Source organism: Stegostoma tigrinum, chromosome 1, assembly GCF_030684315.1.
Source record: "Stegostoma tigrinum isolate sSteTig4 chromosome 1, sSteTig4.hap1, whole genome shotgun sequence".
Lineage (NCBI taxonomy): Eukaryota > Metazoa > Chordata > Chondrichthyes > Orectolobiformes > Stegostomatidae > Stegostoma > Stegostoma tigrinum.
In genome coordinates, this window is record NC_081354.1 from 141,485,079 (window position 1) to 141,505,855 (window position 20,777).

The window sequence follows — 20,777 nt, forward strand, 5'->3', positions numbered from 1 at the left end:
TGAACACTGGGCAGTGTACCATGGCCAGTCCACCTAGCCTGCACACCTTTGGACTGTGGGAGGAAACTGGAGCACCCGGAGGTAACCCATGCAGACACGGGGAGAATGTGTTTCAAGCAGTCGATTCTTACAGGACTTGACAGTGTAGAAACGCAAAGTTTGTTTGCCTTTGTGGAACGATTTAAGATGACAGGGCATAATCTCAATAAGAAATCCCTATTTAAGATTCTGAGGAACAATTTCTCAGAATTGTTTCTCAGAATTCGTGAATTTGTGGAATTCATTACTGCAAAGAGCTGTCAAGGTTGAGATAATGTTTTTAAGTAGTGAAGAAACAGTTATGGGGAAAAGGCAGGAAAGTGGTGCTGAGGATTATCAGATCAACTCTGATCTAATTGAATGGCAGAACAGACTTGATGGGCTGAACAGATTGTTTCTGCGTCAGTGTCTTGGGGGTAATGGTTTTGTGGGTCTCACCAGGCATGATAAAGTAAACTGAGAACTGCAAAAGATCATAAAAATGGGATAATAATTTTCCATTGCCTTTCAGCTCAAGACCACAAACCAGTTATTAGCTTTTGGGGGAAAGACAATATTATTCCTATGTAGGTAATGTTGTGGATGTTTAAAAAAAGCTCACCAATAAGTACCTAAGTGAAAGGTGGGTGTGGTAGCTGACGAACCTGCATGCATATACTAATTTGCAAAGTTAAATTCCTCTTGAGTAGAATTTAAAATCATTAGACATTGTTTTAAACTGCAGTGGATGAGCGTGCTATCTTGTTTTCCACCTTGTCTGATATGGTTGTGTTGGGGAAATCAAGGTCTTGAAGAGTGGAGAGATTCCAAGAAAGAGGATATTTAATGAGCTGACCTTAATGAAATCTGATATTTGAAGTAGTGTCATGAACAATTAGAATAGTTTGTTGCAGTATTATTTTGGATGTGTTCAGGGGAAAGTCTTGGGACCGAGCTTTGGTTCCCATGATGGCAGATGGTGAAGTTTGAAATCATGAAACACATATAATTGAGTCGAATGACGATGAAGCAGTTGCTGATTGACAGAAAAACCCAACTCAATGGGTTTAGAATTAGAACCAGAACCAGAACCAGAACCAGAATCAGAATCCCTACAGTGTGGAAACATGCCCTTCGGCCCAACAAGTCCACACCGAACCTTGGAGCATCCCTCCCAGACCCATCACCCTACAACCCACCTAATCTACACCTCCCGAAAACCTTCAGGCAATTTAGCATGGCCAGTCTACTTAACCTGCACATCCTTGGACTGTGGGAGGAAACTGGAGCACCCAGAGGAAACCCACACAGACACAGGGAGAATGTGCAAATTGCACACAGACAGTTGCCAGAGGCTGGAATTGAACCTGGGTCCCTGGTGCTGTGAGGCTGCAGTGCTAACCGCTGAGCCACCATGCCGCCCTATTGAGTATTCAAATTACACTAAAAATTGTAACTCTTTGTCTTTCATGCTGAAATAACTTTTTTCTGATGTATCTTTTTTAGTAAATGTGCAGTGTGTACCTGAAATGAATTTCCATGTACAGTTTCCTGTATGCACAATAAGGTGCAATGAAAGGTCATTTGAAGGCCAGGACAAGCTCTGATCCTGAATGCATGTTGTAGTTTCTACCTTTTTTTTCCTATGTATTTTCTCTCTGAAAGGACACTGCATATGATGGTAGTCCGTTTTACCATTGTTCTAAGGTTAAAAAATACTTCAGAACATCTACGTTCTGCTCACAATGAAGACCCTGAACTACCTGTTGGTTGCCACTTCAATGCACCACCTTGCTTCCTGGCCAACGTTTCTGTCTCCAGCTTGCTACAGTTTCCCAGTGAAGCCCAGTGCAAGCTGGAGGAACAACACCTCATTTTCCCCTTGTGGACCCTACAGCCCTCTGGACTCAATACGGTCTAGTAATTTTAGGGCTAAACTCCCCCATGTCCCAGCATTCCCACCCCCTACCTCACACACCAGGCCTTGTTACCACATAGCCTGGCATTACACACCCCCTGTTAGTCACTAACAATCCCCAGTAACAACTATTCACCCTCCCAGCCTGATCATTAGCAAGTCCTTTTGTCTGCCCAACTGTCTTTCTCTGTCTTTGGGCACTATCCTGTCGTTTACTCCCTACCCCACCCACCTCCCCATTTTCTGCATATAAATTGACGTTTTCCCAGCCACCATCAGTTCTGAGGAAGGGTCACTGGACCCGAAACGTTAACTCTCTTTTCTCCTCCATAGATGCTGCCAGACCTGCTGAGCTTTCCAGCAACTTTGTTTTTGTTTCTGATTTTCAGCATCCGCAGCTTTGGTTTTTATTTTGAAAAATATTTCCTGGTGTAATACGTTGTGCTGACCTTGTATGATTTGAGGTTGTAATTGTTAGTGCTTCAACCTGTTCATTTTATACAAAAACAGTTTTTCGTGACTGTTTAGACTTGAGATTCAGTTACTTAGCGGACAAATAGAGCAGCTGTTTGAATCTATTTTAACTGCTTCAAATTGGGAGTACTACCTTCACCTGCACCATTTCCAAAGCTGCTTGCCTAATGCAACATATGCAGCATACTTAAAATTAAGAATGATTGAAGTGCTTCTAAATACACTTGTGAAATTTATCACCCGGATGATCAATATATGTTTATTGTGTTCTCTCTGAGGTGAGCACGTCGTCTTGAGTGCATTCATTTTTCACTTGAATGTGGCACCGTCAGTTTTCTGAGCTGTTTCTGAAATAGAGATTTCCAGGTTCCCAATATACTCACTCCCTCTGAACTCCTCCATCTGATGTTTTACTCACAATCAACTTGTTCATTGAGAACTGCTGATGTGACATTATTCGCTTTAATCTGTGCTCCTACCTGTTCTGAACCCTCTTCCTCTGAACTGACTGCACTCTTAAGGCTGGATTTGGCAACCCACTTTGTAATGAAACCTGCTGACAAGGATACTACAGTTGTCTGATGTTCTGACCTCCCCATCCGTATATTCCACTGCTACTTTGTAAGACTGCATTCCATTTTTCCATTTTCTTCATCACTGTATGTGGTATGATGCCATCTTCCGCAGGGGTCTTCAAATATCTACCTTTTAACCTCAACTGAGATCTCCTGCCATTGTGGCCCTTAGCTGTGTCTGATCAGCTTCCCCACATAACTGCCTTCATCCCTTTTCTCTTCCACAATAACGATGGGATCCTTTAATCCTCACTTTGCAACCCTCAAGCCTCTGCGTTCAAAGGATCGTAAGTCACTACATAAAGCAGGAGGCCACCACCAGGCGGCCTCCCTGTCAGCATTCTGCAGAGAATGTTCCCGCTGGGGCACCTGACTCTCTGCTTCTCCATTCCCAACACCTCTCAGCACCTCGTGCAGTTGTAGAGGTTGCAACACCTGTCTGTTTCCTCCCTTCTCGGTATCCAAGGTCCCAGAGTCATTCCAGGTGAAGCAGTGGTTTACCTGTAGTTTACTCAGTTTAGTCAACGTGTATTTGTTGGTCACAATACAGTCTCTTCTACATTGGGAAGATGAAATGCAGGTGGGGTGACCATTTTGTTCTGTACCTGTAAAGATGACCCTCAGCTTCCAGTTGCCTGCCACTTCAACACAGTGCGGTGTGTTCTGGCCAGCATTTCTGTCTCAGGCCTGCTGCAGTGTTCCACTTTTATCTCATCCCTTTTGTCTAATTTTTTTCTCTCTCTCTCGGGCTCCCTATTCACTCACTCCTCTTGTTCTCTTCCTCCTCCACCTCTTCCTTCCCCTGGCCATCAGCATAAATACCACCTTTACACAACTGCTATCAGTTGTGAAGAAGGATCACTGCACTCAAAATATTAACTGTGTTCTCACTGCAGCTGCTGTCAGACCAGCTGAATTTCTCTATTTAAATTTATTGCCCTGAAAGATCGAAGTAAAGTTGCCAATGTCTTAACAGACCATGGAGCTGCTCGAGAAAGAGGTGACCACGATGATCCTTTCAACCTAAAGGTCACCACACCTTGGGTGAGGGGAGAAGTTGAGAAGGAGTCCTTGGTAATCTCAGCCAGTGTAGCATTGAACCCAAGCGGGTGGTGTCACTCTGCAACACAAGCTAGCTATTGGTTAGAAAAAAATTGTATCCTGAATGTTATGTTTCTAAATTAACCTAACACCAGTTGCTTAGTTGGACAGACTTCTGCCTTTACTTCTGTATTCAAGTAATTTAGTTTTTGATTTTGCCTTAGCTGAGAGTTGATCTGGAGACTGTGGAATGGACTGCAGTTGGGTCAGACAGGTGAACGAATGGTCCTTGACTTTTTTAAAGTTCATCATGGGATGAAGCTAGCATTTATTTCCCAGTCCTAAATTGCCTAGAGGACTGTTAGGAGTCAACCACTTGCTGCAGGATTGGAGTCACGTGTAGGCCAGACCAGATAAGGACAGCAGGTTTACTTTTCTCAAGGACATTAGTGAACTAGATGGGTTTTTCCAACAATTGATAGTGGATTCACAGTCATCAGTCGACTCTTAATTGAAGATTTTTATTGAATTCAGATTCCACTCTGACTAAGCAGGATTTGAACTCGAGTCTCCAGAATGTTACTTGGGTCTCAGGATTAACAGTCCAACAATAATACTATGCCATTGGTTCCTCCTCACGAGGAATTTTACAGTGTGGCCTGTAAAAGGCAACAACTTCTTCCACTGTATAAAGTAAAGTTTGTGATCATTCATTGCTTATAACCTGGTATAATATAATGTTGCATTATCCATACAGTACCATTTTGGATTCTGGTGTTGATTAGTTTGGGAAAATTCCAAAATAAAAATTGCAAAAATCTGTCTACTTCTCAGTTGTTCCAGATCATCATTTTGATTTGGCTGTAGTTTGTCTATTCCTACGCGTTTGTAACAAGATGACTTCCAAGAATGAAACTTGTTGTTCAAGTTATCATTATGGAATGTTTGTAATTTACATTCCAATCAATATTTCCCATTTCTAACCTGATGACCTAGAACTAATCAATGAAGTGAATGTGACTGTTAGAAAATCGACTACTTTGTTTGGAGTTAAAACTAAAAATGAGGGCTGAAATTCCTAGACTATTCTTTTAACTCTACAAGTCTGCTTGCTGCCAAAACTTGCTCCTTGTCTCTTGTGAAATCTCTATCTTGATAAGACTTGTGTCAACCCTCCTTGTCATTGATACAACAGACGGGGCCAGGGCCAGGGCATGGACTTACCTGTGATTCTTGCAACTTTTTTTGGCAGCAGTGTCTGAGAAAAATCCTGCAGCCCCTGAGGTCAGATTCTGCTCGATTACAAAAGTATGTTGGTGATCCACCTGTTTTAGGTTTGAGATCTTGACACCAAACTCCTCCTCCCTCCCTTTCAATTCCAAACAAAAGGTTGCTTGCTCTTAACATTACATATTTCCCTTTGTTCAACACTTGAAGAATACTAAAGGTGCAATCCTTAAGTGTTGGATTGCAGTTTATTATGATGTCGATTGTTTTGCTTTTAAATTTGTAGGATTTAGTGGACGTAACAGAGGTAGGGGAGCAGGAAGATTTTCAGCACAAGGCATGGGGTAAGTAAGTATTTTTTTTGTAATTGTTTATTTTATAGTTTGCATGAATTAACACTGCCATGTTGTAGATAGTCTTGCAAATTTGGTGATGTGATCCAGTATAATTCATCAGTGTTTAATGTGTGCAGAATTGAAACCAGTGCTATTTAGATTTAAGGGCAACAACTAGATGCAGTGTAATGCAATGTAGATAACTGGAAAAGGACAGACTACTTGAATTGGTGGAGTGCGACTTTTTTTTACTGGAGTGCATTATTAGTCTGACAGTAATGGAGAGGTTTGATCTCAATTGGCCCCCTTGAAGGGAGGCTGAATTTTTCTGCATTCTCAGAATTATACTGCCTGCACCACCACTTGGGGCAGTATATGGAACAAACTGCCAGAGGATGTGGTGGAAATGGCTGTAATTGGAACATTTAAAAAACATGTGGATGGGCACATGAATAGGAAGGGTTTAGAAGGATATAGGCCAAATGCTGGCAAATGGGACGAGGTCAGTTTCGGATATCTGGTGTGGACAAGTTGGACGGGAGGATCTGTTTCTGTCCTGAATAAATGAATTGTAGCAATACGAATTTCTTGACAGGCTTAAATAGCAATTATCTGAACTTTTCAATTTAAAAGTGTCATTTTGCGTCATTTTGTAAATATCCTTTTACATTAACTCTGTATATTTCAATTACAGAACCTTCAACCCTGTAGACTATGCGGATTCTGCAACAAATAATGGTTTTGGGACAACATCTGAAATTTGGGAGTCAGGCCAAAATAATGGAACAGGTAGAAAAATGCCTGCGGAAAATGAGTGTTCTTCAAATTTTAAAAGATTTATAAAATTGATTTCTCAGAACATATTCTTTCTCCTCTTCTTCTCCACCACCCCACACCAACCTTCCTGTTATTTGTTAGGTGCTTGGCAGAATTCCATGGAGGACTGGGTTACTGAAGACTGGAATGAAGATGTAAGCAAGAGACTTCTGTTGGAATGCTTATTTTCTCCTCAAGTACTTAAATCTGTGAATAGAACATCAGTTAACAAAGTCACTCAATTATAATTTCTGAACTAGCCCACTATAGTTTAAGCTCTTATTACCTTAAGAACTAGTATTCACTGCTACACTATCAATGGTGCACCTATTACCAATTGCATAAGAATTATTTGTACATAATGGTGAATTGATATCTTTTGCTTCATTTGAAGTATTTCTACTGCTTGTGGAAGAACAGGTTCTTAGATGCAATTTAATCTTGTGGCAAGATTAGTGCTCTGTAATAAATTTAGTTCTGTTGAGAAATGTGCCATTGGATCCACAACAGCTGTTCTATGTGTCTTGTGATGTAGCAGTGTCAATAGACCCCATCATTCAATGTTAGTTAAACAATTTAGAATGTTAATCTGTGGCAGACTGCTTGTTTTAAACAGTGGGGGCAAGTCGGTGATATGAAACAGCTCATTTCTAGTACCTGGAAAGTAGCACTTGTATCTTCTATGTCATTTTATTTGAAGGCTGTTTTTAAACTTGAACAATCTGTGTTAGTTTTAAGTCTAGTTTTCATTACAAGTGCTTTGCATGCCAGTAACTTGAGTAATGGTCAGTTTTATTTAGTGTCTGCAAAGTGATTTGTAAATGTTACAACTGAAAATACTTAATGTAGTAATTTGAAAAACCTGTCAAGTCCTGCAATCTGAAAATTGCAAATGTAGTTGAAAGAGATTTATGCTAAGAATAGTTGAATACCTACCCTGAGGGGAGTACAACATGAATGGCAAGACCCCAGAAACTATGACTTGGAAAGAGAAATATTGGGGGTTCTTGTCCACAGAATCCTGAAGAAGGCAGAAGTTAATTGGGTGGTTAAGGCATATGGAACATGTGGCTTCATCAGTCATGACATACATAAGAGGTGGGAAGTTATGATGGAGTCATACAGGACTTTAGTTAGGCCACGGTGGGAGTACTGAATGCAGATCTGAAAACTGCAGTATAGGAAGGATGCAGTTGCACTGGAAGGGGTGAAGAGATTTGATGTTGAAATGATGTTGCTGAGGATTGGCCATTGAACAGGGTGGATAGAAAGCAACTGATCCCCTCAGTTGAAAGGACATGAACAAAAGGGCACATTTTTAAGCGAAAGGCAGGTTATTTAGTGGGGATTGGAGGAAAAATGTTTGCACCTGGAGGGTGGTGGTGCCTAGGATGCAGTGTTTGGGAGGGTAGTTATGGTAGGTAATCCCTCAACCTTCTTAAAACGTACTTGAATTAGCGTTTGAGACATGCAAGACCATAGGCTTAGTGCTGGAAAGAAGGGCTAATATAGTTTTTGTTTTTGGTGGCCCAGACCGTATAGCTTATGATCCCATGAAAGTGAAGGTCTTACTTTACTCTATGGGAAAGTTTAGTACATCTTGAATACATTTTGCTTACTGAAGAACAAAACTGTCTAAGATTAGTAAACTCTAATGTGCACCAGCACCTTTTAGCACACATGCATAAGATAACCGTGAGGTGCTACCTTGTGGAAAGGCAAATCAGGGCAGGACTTATGCGCTTAATGGTAAGGTCTTGGGGAGTGATGCTGAACAGACCTCGGACTGCAATTTCATAGTTCCTTGAAAGTGGATTTGCAGGTAATAGGATAGTGAAGAAGGCATTTGGTGTGTTTCCTTTTTATTGGTCAGTGCATTAAGTATAGGAGTTTGGAGGTCATGTTGCGGCTGTATAGGACATTGGTTATGCCTCTATTGGACTACTGAGTGCAATTCTGGCCAACCTGCGAGAGGAAGGATATTGTGAAGCTTGAAAGAGTTCAGAAAAGATTTTCTAGGATGTTGCCAGGGTTGGAGGGTTTAAGCTATAGGGAGAGACTGAATAGGCTAGAGCAATTTTCCTTGGAGCAACCGAGGCTGAGGGGTGACCTTTATAGAGGCTTATAAAATACGATGTCTTTTCCCTGGAGTGGGTTGTCCAAAACTAGAGGACGTAGGTTTAAGGTGAGAGGGGAAAGATTTAAAATGGACATAAGGGGTAGCTGTCACACAGGGTGATGTGGGTGTGGAATGAGCTGTTAGGGGAAGTAGTAGAGACTGGTACAGTTAGAACATTTAAAGGACTTGGTAACTGGATTGGTAGATGGATAGGGCCAGATGTTGTCAAATGGGATTAGATTTATCCAGGATATATGGTAAGCATGGATGAGTTGGACCCAAGGGCCTGTTTTCGTGCTATACATCTGACTCTGAATCATAATCCCATTCAAGTTGTGTAACTGATGGATCATGTCACAGAAAATCTATTATGTCAGACTTTGTTTTCAATGAGTAATGTAATAGAAGTGTATAAAATAGTGTTTTGATGAGCTGACCTCAAAATCCTGGCGCTTAGTCCCAAATGCAGTTGTGGGTATACAGGAGCCAGGTTCCCACTTTCAAGGCTTGGGCAGTAAATTGTGTCCAGCTAGTGATGCCCATATCCGATGAATGAAGTTTTTTTAAAAAAAAACTTAGATTCCCTGACTCGGTATCTGAATTACAGGGAAGGTGATGGCCTAGTGGCCATATCTGGATTCTTAATCTAGAGACCCAGATAATGTCTTGCGAACCTGGGTTTGAATCGTGTCATGGCAGGTAGTGGAATTTGAATTCAAGGAAAAATATGGAATTAAGTGTCCAACAATGATCCTGGATCCATTGTCAATTGTTGGGAGGAAAAAGCCTTCTGGTTCACTGCCATTTTGGGAAGATTAATCTGCCACCCTTACCTGGTCAGGCCTTTCTCTGACTCCAGACCCACAGTAATGTAGTTGACTCTGAACAGCCCTCTGGGCAATAAATGCTGGCCTAGTTGGTGATGCCCTCGTCCCACAAATGAATTTTAAAAAATTATGGTACAATAAATCTTCTGTACTTGTGAAATCACACATTGTGAAGTCACCTATCAGTGCCAAAAAATAAGTAGCAACAGCATTCAATATCTGCAGACAAATTTGCATGCATGACTTTTAACCTAGTTTTAATGAGCTCCGCACTTGAGGATTTCATCCATTATGGAAGTTCTCAGGAACAGAACCCTTGTGTATAGGGAGGGTACTTGCTTATTACCCCCTTGATTTTTGTTAATGGAAATGTGATATGATGCACAGGACAAAATGTCAAATTCAGTCACCAGCAAATTTAACCCTCATTAAAAATTTAACCTGCCTACATTTTTTTTTCCAAAACTTGGTTGACCAGACCTTTTGTTATTTTTTGAGTAGATTGGGAGTGCTATCACCTGGTTTAAGTATCAATAAAAATGGAATCAGTATATTTTCAGCTACAGCTTCCCGTACTTTCTTGTTAATTTACTTGGACGCTTTGCTTTTAGATGGTGGTCACACCCTTCAGATTAAATAGTTCAAATCTGACAGAAGTAGGTGCTTGCAACAGATGGTGAGACTCGTGTGGGTGCCCAGCAGCTGAGGAGCCTTGGCTCCTGCAGTTGGCTCACTGTCACGTATCTTGCAACCTGTTTTGGACAAACTGACCAGTGTGCAGGGAGCTATTTAAGTGGTTGCAGAAAATAAAACATAGTATGGGCCCATATTGTTAGAGGGGTAGATGCAGTTCCCTATAGCAATGAGTGGGCGTCCTCAAGGCTCTACCTGGCCAGTGCCTGGAATAGGACATCTGTGGGTTGGCGAGGACCTTGAAGTTGGAGGAAAGGGATCCAGTTGTCAGTGACTACATTGGTACCAATGACCCCTAAGAAAAAAAAAGTTCTGCTATAGAATTTGAACAGTTAACTAAATTGAAAATCAAAACCTCCAATGTACTCTCAGGATTACTACCTGAGCCATAGTGAACTGGCAAATGGTAAATAAAGTCAAGAAGTTGAATATGTGGCTCAAAGATTGGTATGGGTAGAATTAGTCTCCATTTTATGGGGCACAGGCACCAGCAGTCATGTGGTAAAGAGCTGATACATTGCATCCGCTTCACTTGAACTGCGTTGGTATCAGTGTCCTGGCAGATGAAATAGCTAGTGCTACAGTGAAGGCTTGAATGATGAAAAGGAATGTAGGAGAGGGGAAACATGGCTTTTCAAAGCAAAAGATTGTAGCAGCACTGAAGGACAGCTATTAGGATAACAATACCCAGAGTGGGACAAGAACAGTGTACCAATATAGAAAATCAGTACATAGGGTTTAAAGGGAGAACGTGCTTAAAAGATAATGTCTGTTTCCTTAGGTGCATGTGCTTTTTCGAACAACAGTTGATTGTATTAATGGGCATGATGTTTATAACTTACAGAAATGTGGTTACAAGGAGTTCAGAGTTTAAAAACTGAATATTTAGGGGTATTTCAGTTTTTGAAAGCACTTTGCAGGAAAGAAAAGATGGTGGGATAGCTTTGTTAGTGTTAGATGGATTATGTTCAATAGCAAGAAATGATTTTCATTCAGAAAATTTAGAATCCATATCGATGGGGTTAAGGGATGACAAGGAAAGCCAATAATAGTGGAAGTAGTTAGTAGGTTCCCCAACAATATTTATAATTTAGGACAGAGAATAAATCAAGAAATGATAAAGGGCATGTAAAAATGCAGTATATTAGTCATGATGAATTTAATCAGCATGTGGATTGGGAAAATGCAATGTTAGAGGTAGCCATGAAGAAAAATTGAGGTATATGTGGGACAGTTTTCAAATACATTATTGTGGATCCATGCAGGAAGCAGGCTGCTTTGGATCAGTAATGAAGCAGGTTTAGTAAACGATGTCAGAATAAAACATTCTTAATGAAGCACAGATCATAACATTGTAGAAGTTCGCATGCTGTTTGAGAGGAAGGAATTTGATCAGAAATAACTGTGCTAATCTTAAGGGAGTAGCTAGAAAAGAATGGGCAGAGCTGGCTGGTGTGGACTGGGAAAGGAATTTGATAGAGAAGACAGTTGAGCAGTGCCGAATGTTAGTTTGACACCTAACAAAGATAGACCCTAGTGAAAGAGAACAATACTAGGAAGGGAATAAACTAACCAAGGAAGTTAGGAAATAAACAAAACATATATTGTGATAACGCTGAGTAGCAAGCCAGAGGATTAGGAAAGTTTCAAAAAGGAAAAATGCCATCAAAACTTTAAAAAGAAAGCAAATAATGAAATATTATAAAAATGAATAGTGAGTTTGATCAAATATGTGAAAGTGGTGAGGCCAAACTGAACATAAGCTCCTTAGATAATTGCTAGAGGAAAAAATAGAGGGGAATTTAATAAGGTTAAAGCCTCACGTCCCCGGTTCTCCTGGGTTTTGTCCTAGGATATTCAAGGAAGTAGCTGCAGAAATAATGGCTGTCCTGGTATTAACTGTGCAACAATCTGGCTGACTCAGAAACCTAAGGATTATACGGGATTAAAAGGAAAGGCCTCTAAAATTGTTAGAAATAATAATTCTAGGGAATTGGTTTTAGAATGCAACAAAGGAAGAAAAACTCGGGTAAAGGAGAATGGAAAATAATGCAACCTAGAAAAAGAAATGGACTGTAAACACTTACAGGGAAGCCAAATGAGAGAAGCAGCAAAACAGCTAAATGGTTTTTCTGTTTTTACTTGGGAAGATGCAAGGAATCTCTCAGAACTGGAGATCCAAGTTGGTAAGGAAAATAAGTTGAAGAAACTTTAATATTAGTAATAAGATTATATGGAATGATTAATCGGCTGGAAAGTTGACAAATATCCAATAGCAGGGTCTCTGTCCAAGAGTGTTGTTGGAGGTGGCAAAGCATTGGTGGTTATCTTCCAAAATTCTGTAGATTTTGGAATGGCTGCACATCAGAAGCTAGCCAGTTTCACCCCACTATTTGGGGAAGCAAGAGAGAAAACGAGAAAATACAAATCAGTTAGTGTTGAATCTATCCCAAAGAATGGTATAAAGAGACACTTAAAAGATTATTACCTAATTGGGCAAAATCAACATGGATTTGTGAATTAGAAATGCTGTTTGACAAACTTGCAAGTTGAAGACATCACTAACAAAGCGGAAAGATTAGTTGATGGATGTACTTTGTTGATTTTCAAAAGGCTTTTGATAAGAACAAAGAAAATTACAAGCACAGGAACAGGCGCTTCAGCCCTCCAAGCCTGCGCTGATCTCGATCCTCTATCTAAACCTGTCACCTGTTTTCCAAGGATCAGTATCCCTCTGCTCCCTGCCCATTCATGTATCTGTCTAGATACATCTTAAATGACACTATTGTGCCTGCCTCTCTCACCTCCGCTGGCAACGCGTTCCAGGCACGCACCACCCTCTGCGTAAAGAAATTTCCACACACATCTCTCAAACTTTTCACCTCTCACCTTGAAATCGTGATCCCAAGTAATTGAGTACCCCACTCTGGGGGGGGTAGATTCTTGCTATCCACCCTGTCTATACCTCATGATTTTGTAGTCCTCAAATCTGGTCACCCCTCAACCTCCTGTCTTTCTAATGTGAATAACCCTAATCTACTCAACCTGCCTTCATCGCTAGCACCCTCCATACCAGGCAACATCCAGGTGAACCTCCTCTGCACCCTCCCCCCCCCCCCCCCCCCCCCCCCCCCCCAAAGCATCGACATCCTTTTGGTAATGTGGCGACTGGAACTGTACGCAGTATTTCAAATGTGGTCGAACCCAAGTCCTATACAACTGTAACGTGACCTGCTAACTCTTGTACTCACTACCCCGTCCGATGAATGAAAGCATGCTGTATGCCGCCTTGACCACTCTATTGACCTGCGTTGCCACCTTCAGGGAACAATGGACCTGAACACCCAGATCTCTCTGTGCATCAGTTTTCCCCAGGCTTTTCCATTTACCATGTAGTTCGTTCTTGAACTGGATCTTCCAAAATGTATCACCTCGCATTTGCCTGGGTTGAACTCCATCTGCTGTTTCCCTGTCCAACTCTCCAGTCTATCTATATTCTGCTGCATTCTCCTATAGTCCCCTTCACTATCTGCTATTCCACCAACCTTAGTGTCATCTGCAAAGATTCCCCCACAGGAGGCTGGTTAGCCAAATTAAATCACTTAGGTTAGCGATTAGGAAAACAGTAGTAATAAACAAGTCATCGGCAGAAGGTTAGTTGGGTACTGCAAGGATTGGGACCTCAGCCGTTCACAATGCAGATCAATCATTTAGAAGTGGGGGTAAAATGTAATATTCACAAATTTGCTGATAATAAATTAAAAGCTAAATTGGAATAGGTTAAGATGTGAAGCAGCTCAGAATGATTTGGACAGCTTAATGAATAGTCAAGAAAATAGCAAATGGATTATTATGTGGGAGAGTGAGAGGTTGTCCACCTTGGTTTGAGGAACAGATGTGTGAGCTATCACCGAGAATGGTGTCTGGTAAGAGGTTAAATATAGATGTACAAAGTGGTCTTGGTGTTCTTGTTGATAAGTCATTGAATGCTAAAATGATGCAGAAAGCTATTAGGAAGGTGGCTTTTATTACGAGAGAATCGGAGTACAGTATTAGTCAAATCTTCAGTTGGATAAGAGTATAGTTAGACTGCATTTAGAGCTTTGTATGCAGTTTTCCTTTGGCTTACTTTAGGAAGAATCTTTCACATAGAGGGAATGTGGCAAGGCTTGTTCATGGGATGGCAGGACTGTTCTGTGAAAGATTAGGTAAACAGGACCGTATTCTTTAGAATTTCAAAGAATGAAGGGTGATCTTATTGAAACATAGAAAATACTTGAAGGAATGGACATGGTAGATGCAGATAGTAGCTCCGGAGGCACAATTTAAAAATAAAGGCAATGCTGCTTGATTCTGAGAATTTTTTTAACGTATGGGATTATGATCCTCTGGAATGCTCTACCACAGAGATCTTTGGACGCCCTGTTCCATTATGTTTAAGGCAGAGTTTTGATACATTTCTAATTACCAATGGGCTACAAGGTTATAGAGATGGGATACGTTAAAAAAGAATTGACATGTTTGGTCAGCCATGATAATTTTTAATAATAATAGTGCCTACTGTTCCTAAAAATCCAAGATTTTGGGAAAACTACCGATATCACATCTTTGTTCAAAAAGTAAATGAGACACAAACTGCTGAACATAGGCCAGTTAGTTGTTTGGGAAAATGTTGGCCGTTAATGAAGACACCTCTTTAATATACTAGTTGACCATGGCTGGCTTACCCTGTCCCAGTAATTTCTCACTAGACTGCCTTTTCTGTGAACCATGAACAGTTTTCTGAAACATCTGCCATTGTTCCTCTATCTTCTTTGTGGTTAAACTTGCTTGTGCTAAATTCCATGATGTTATGGTTGCTGGTTTAGAGGAGTTGTACTGTGACCACTTATTTAAGCTATCTCATTACACGTTACCAAATCCAAAAGGCCTGATCCCTGGTCGAATCCTCAGTTTTATTGTTTGGAAACTATCTCTCATGCTGATTTCTTCCTCGTGTTCCTCTGCCAGTCTGACCATCCCAGTACGTTAGAAGATTAAAGTGACTCATTATTGTACTGTCTTGTGTTATATGCTCTCGTTAAATCCTGATTTCTTTTCTGCCCTACCACATCACTACAGTTAGGGGCTTTTAGACTATTCTTAAGTGTTGTCATCTTTATCTCTTAACCTGCGCCCATATGGATCCTACATTTTCCAATTCAAGGTCATTTTTTTGCTATTGTATATTTCATTCTGTACTAATAATGCTGCCCCACCGCCCTTGCTTGTCCTATAGAAAAATCTCTCAAGCCTGAGCATTTAGCTCCTAGCTTTAATTTCTTCGTAACCATGTCTCTCTCATAGCAAAATCAGGAGGTATCGTTGATAGCGAGGAATGTTATCAAGAATTAGGGGGATCTTGATCAAATGGGGAAGTGGGCTGAGGATTGGTGAATGCAATTCAATATTTCAGTGACAAGTCGTGAGAGCACAAACCAGGGGACAGCTGGGAACATAAGTTTGTGTATTTTTTTTAAAAAAAATTCTGTGCTGTGAATAGGCTGAGCAGGAGCAAACGGGGACTGCTGGGGAAGTGAACTAATATATTTGGGCAGTGGCCAAACCCAACATGACCTGTATAGTGTCTCCCACCCAACCTCCTCCTACTAACCCAAAAAGGGGAACAGACACGAGAGTCCTGGATGGTCCGTTGCTTCCTGGGCGCTACGGTCAGGGATGTCTCAGGTCAAGTCTACAGGATTCTTAAGGGGGAGGGTGAGCAGCCAGAAGTCATGGTACACATTGGTACCAGTGACATATTGAGGAAAAAGTATGAGCAACTTTATTTGAGGATGTCACAAAACACATTGAAGGTAGAGCAGTGGATGTGGTGTATGTGGATTTTAGCAAGTCGTTTGATAATGTTCCCTACAGTAGTCTCATTCAGAAAGTAAGGAGGCATGGGACTAAGGGAAATTTGGCTCTTCAGTAGAAGACAGGCTAGTAGTAGATGGCAAGAATTCAGCTGGGAGCTCAGTGACCAGTGGTGTTCTGAAGGGATCTGTTCTGGGTCCTCTACTGTGATCTTTAAATGACTTGGATGAGGAAAAGGAAGAGTGGAATAGTAAGTTTGCTGATGACACCAAGGTTGGTAGAGTTGTGGACAGCGTGGAGGGCTGCAACGGGACATTAACAGGCAGTGCTGGGCAATGAAGTGGCGGATGGAATTCAACCCAGAAAAGTATGAAGTGGATTCATTTTGGGACGTCAAATTGAATGCAGAATACAGGGTCAATGGCAGGATTCTCGGCCATATGGAGGAACAGAGGGACCTTGGGGCCCTCATCCATACATCCCTCAAAGTTGCCACTCACATTTAGGGTTGTTAAGAACGCATGTGGTGTGTGGCTTTCATTGGCAGGGTGATTGAGTTTGAGGCGTGAGGTTATACTGCAGCTCTATAAAACCCTGGTTAGATTACACTTGGAATATTTTGTTCAGTTCTGGTCACCTCTTTATAGGAAAGATGTGGAAGCTTTAGAGAGGGTGCAGAGATTTATCCAAGGTGCTACCTGGACTGGAGGGCAAGCATTATGAGGAAGGGTTGAGGGAGCTCAGGCTTTTTTGATTGGAATGAAGAAGGATGAGAGGTGACTTGATAGAGATGTACAAGATGATGAGAGGCAGATAGATAGCTGGAGATTTTCTCCCAGAGCAGAAATGGCTATCATGAGGGAGCATAATTTTAAGGTGATTGGAGGAAGATACAGGATGTCAGAGGTGGGTTCTGTAGACAGATAATGGTGGGTGCGTGGAATGCACTGCCAGCTGTGGTGGTAGAGTCAGATTCATTTTAAGCGACTCTTGGATTGGCACATGGATGATAGTAAAACGAAGGTATGCAGGTTAGTTTGATCTTGGAATAGGATAGTAGGTTGGCACAACGTTGTGGGCTGAAGGGGCAGTACTGTTATATGACTAATACAGATAAGTGTGAGATAAGTGTGCACTTTGGAAAGTCAAACCAAGGTAGAACTTTTTACAGTAAATGGTAAGGTCCTGAGGAGTGATGTGGTACAGGGGACCTAGGAGTACAGGTACTGAGTTCATTGAAAGTGGCATCACAAGTGGACAGTGCGGTGAAGAAGGCATTTAGCATGCTGGTCTTCATTGGCCAAGGCATTGAGTATAGGAGTTGGAATGTTATGTTACTGTTGTGGAAGTTGTTGGTGAGGCCGCATTTAGAGGATTGTGTTCAGATTTGTTCACCCTGTTAAAGCAAAAACATACTTAAACTTTGGAAAGTGTGCGAAGAAGATTTGAGAATGTCGACCAGACTAGTGTACCTGAGTTGTATGCCAGGATAGGACTTTATTTCTTGGATCATAGGAGAATGAGGTGTGACCTTATTGAGAGAGATAAAATCATGAGAGGCACAGACAGGATGAAAACGAGAGGGCATAGGTATAAGCTGAGCAGAGAAAGATTTAAGAAAGACCTGAGGGACAATTTGTTCATGCAGAGAGTAATGTGTAAATGGAATGAGTCACCAAGGCAAGTGGTTGAGGTGGGTACAATAGCAACATTTTATAAATCATTTGGATAGGTACATGGGTAGGAAGGATTTAGAGGGATATGGACCAAATGTCGGTAGTTGGAACTTGCTGAGTAGGCACATTGTCAACGTGGACCAGTTTGGGCTGGAGGGCCTGTTTCCATGCTGTATTACTCTGACTCTAAGATATAGTTGCCATATTTGGTGACGTTACAAAGATAGAGGAAATTGTGAAGGGGCCACAAGGAAGCTATTGAAAAGTGCAGATGGGATAAGTATCAAGTATTGCCATAGTTTCAGGAATGAAGTAAATGTTACAGTTCATAGCTTTCCTGGACTACAAGGTGTGAAGCTGGATGAACACAGCAGGCCAAGCAGCATCTCAGGAGCACAAAAGCTGACGTTTCGGGCCTAGATCCCTCATCAGAGAGGGGTTGGGAGAGGGTTCGGGAATAAATAGGGAGAGAGGGGGAGGCGGACCGAAGATGGAGAGAAAAGAAGATAGGTGGGGAGGTAGGGAGGAGATAGGTCAGTCCAGGGAAGATGGACAGGTCAAGGAGGCGGGATGAGGTAGTAGGCAGGAAATGGAGGTGCGGCTTGAGGTGGGAGGAAGGGATGGGTGAGAGGAAGAACAGGTTAGGGAGGCGGAGACAGGCTGGGCTGGTTTTGGGATGCAGTGGGAGGGGGGTACGAGCTGGGCTGGTTTTGGGACGCCTCATCCTGGGAGCAGATGCGGCGGAGGCGGAGAAATTGGGAATAGGGGATGGAATTTTTGCAGGAGGGTGGGTGGGAGGAGGTGTATTCTAGGTAGCTGTGGGAGTCAGTGGGCTTGAAATGGACATCAGTTTCTAGTTGGTTACCGGAGATGGAGACTGAGAGGTCCAGGAACGTGAGGGATGTGTTGGAGATGGCCCAGGTGAACTGAAGGTTGGGGTGGAAGGTGTTGGTGAAGTGGATGAACTGTTTGAGCTCCTCTGGGGAGCAAGAGGTGGTGCCGATACAGTCACAATGTAACGGAGGAAGAGGTGGGGTTTGGGGCCTGTGTAGGTGCAGAAGAGGGACTGTTCCACGTAACCTACAAAGAGGCAGGCATAGCTTGGGCCCATGCGGGTACCCGTGGCCACCCCTTTGTCTGTAGGGAGTGGGATTCCATCCCATATTCCCAATTCCTCCGCCTCTGCCGCATCTGCTCCCAGGATGAGGCATTTCACTCCCGCACATCCCAGATGACCACTTTCTTCAAGGACAGCAACCCCCCCTGCAGTGGTTGAGAACGCCCTTGACCGCATTTCCCGCAACACGTCCCTCACACCCCGCCCCTGCCACAACCGCCCTAAGAGGATCCCCCTTGTTCTCACATACCACTCCTCCAACCTCCGGATACAACGCATCACCCTCCGACACTCCCGCCATCTACAATCCGACCCCACCACCCAAGCCATTTTTCCATCCCCATCCTTGTCTGCCTTCCGGAGAGACCGCTCTCTCCGTGACTCCTTTGTCTGCTCCACACTCCCCTCCAGACTCCTCTCCAACCCCACCCCACCCGGCACCTTCCCCTGCAACCGCAGGAAGTGCTACACTTGCCCCCACACCACCTCCCTCAGCCCCATCCAGGCCCCAAGATGACTTTGCATATTAAGCAGATCTTCACCTGCACATCTGCCAATGTGGTATACTGTATCCATTGAACCCGGTGTGGCTTTCTCTACGTTGGGAAAACCCAGCGGAGGCTTGGGGACCGCTTTGCAGAACACCTCCGCTCGGTTCGCAATAAACAACTGCACCTCCCAGTTGTGAACCATTTTAACTGCCCCTCCCATTCCTCAGACGACATGCCCATCATGGGCCTCCTACAGTGCCACAATGATGCCACCCAAAGGTTGCAGGAACAGCAACTCATATTCCGCTTGGGAACCCTGCAGCCCACTGGTATCTGTGTGGACTTCACCAGCTTCAAAATCTCCCCTTCCCCCACCGCATCCCAAAACCAGCCCAGCCTGTCTCTGCCTCCCTAACCTGTTCTTCCGCTCACCCACCCCTTCCTCCCACCTCAAGCCGCACCTCCATTTCCTGCCTACTACCTCATCCCGCCTCCTTGACCTGTCCATCTTCCCTGGACTGACCTATCCCATCCCTACCTCCCCACCTATACTTTCCTCTCCACCTATCTTCTTTCCTCTCCGTCTTCGGTCCGCCTCTCCCCCTCTCCCTATTTATTCCAGAACCCTCTCCCCATCTGATGAGGGGTCTAGGTCCGAAACGTCAGCTTTTGTGCTCCTGAGATGCTGCTTGGCCTGCTGTGTTCATCCACCATCACACTTTGTTATCTTGGATTCTCCAGCATCTGCAGTCCCCATTATCACTCATTCCTAGACTAGGTGGGTTGTCTTGAGGAAGGGCTGGATAGACTTGGCTTGTATCTGATAAGTTTGGAGTAAGCGGTAACGTGATTGAAACAGTAAATCCTAAGGAGTTTTGACAGTAGATGTAGAGAGGATGTTTCCTCCTCTGGAAGTATCAAAACTCGGGTTCACTTTTTTTTTAAAAGCTTGGGTGTTGACCCCTTAAAACAGAATTTGGATTTTGGGGTGACAAGTCTTTGGAACTCTGTCCCTGATGTACTGTTTTTATGTATGTCCCTACAGTTTTGATTTAGTTTGTTCAAACTTTTGATTTTCTAACACCTGAGTTTAGTTGAATCTCTGAATATTTAAGGCAGAGCTAGATGATCGCAGCAGCGTAGATTTGAGATTATGATGAGAGTCGTGGTCTCTTTTAATGGCTGCGCAAACTCAGTGGGTTGAATGGCCTACACATTCTTGTTTCTTTGCTCCCCTTTCTGAAGCAATTAATGGCACTTTTTCCCCCAAATTCTTTGACTGAAATCACTAATCGGGTGCAAGCAGAATTGCGACTTTGTGCTGATCGTTGAGCAACTCCTTTCCTGATTTTAAGTGTATTTAAAGTACTTGTTACAGCTATCTTGGACAAAGCACCATTCTGTGGATGTTGGAATTTGCAACTTAAAATTTTCAAAACCTACTGAATGTGCTGTCTGGCAGCATCTTTTGAGAGAAACATATAACATTGCAGGTAAATGTCTGTTTCTTCTGTAGTGAGCAAAGTTGTCTTGACCTGAAATATTAGCTACTACTATCCACAGATTCTGCCTGATCCACTGAATAGTTCTGGCA

At 42.7% G+C, this 20,777-nt stretch overlaps 1 protein-coding gene across 10 annotated transcripts in view; it reads left to right on the top strand.

Moving 5' to 3' along the window:
* Positions 1-20,777, top strand: part of ubap2a (ubiquitin associated protein 2a) — a 101,136-nt gene that overhangs the window by 23,411 nt on the left and 56,948 nt on the right. For 4 of the 10 annotated variants that reach the window (XM_048528739.2, XM_048528749.2, XM_048528757.2 and 1 more), the window contains 2 exons: positions 5,540-5,597; positions 6,283-6,559. In XM_048528739.2, the coding sequence (XP_048384696.1) occupies positions 5,540-5,597; positions 6,283-6,559 (335 nt within the window). Of the gene's footprint in view, positions 1-5,539; positions 5,602-6,282; positions 6,560-20,777 lie in introns of those variants that run through there. The other 6 variants (XM_048528783.2, XM_048528766.2, XM_048528776.2 and 3 more) reach the window with 4 other exon arrangements.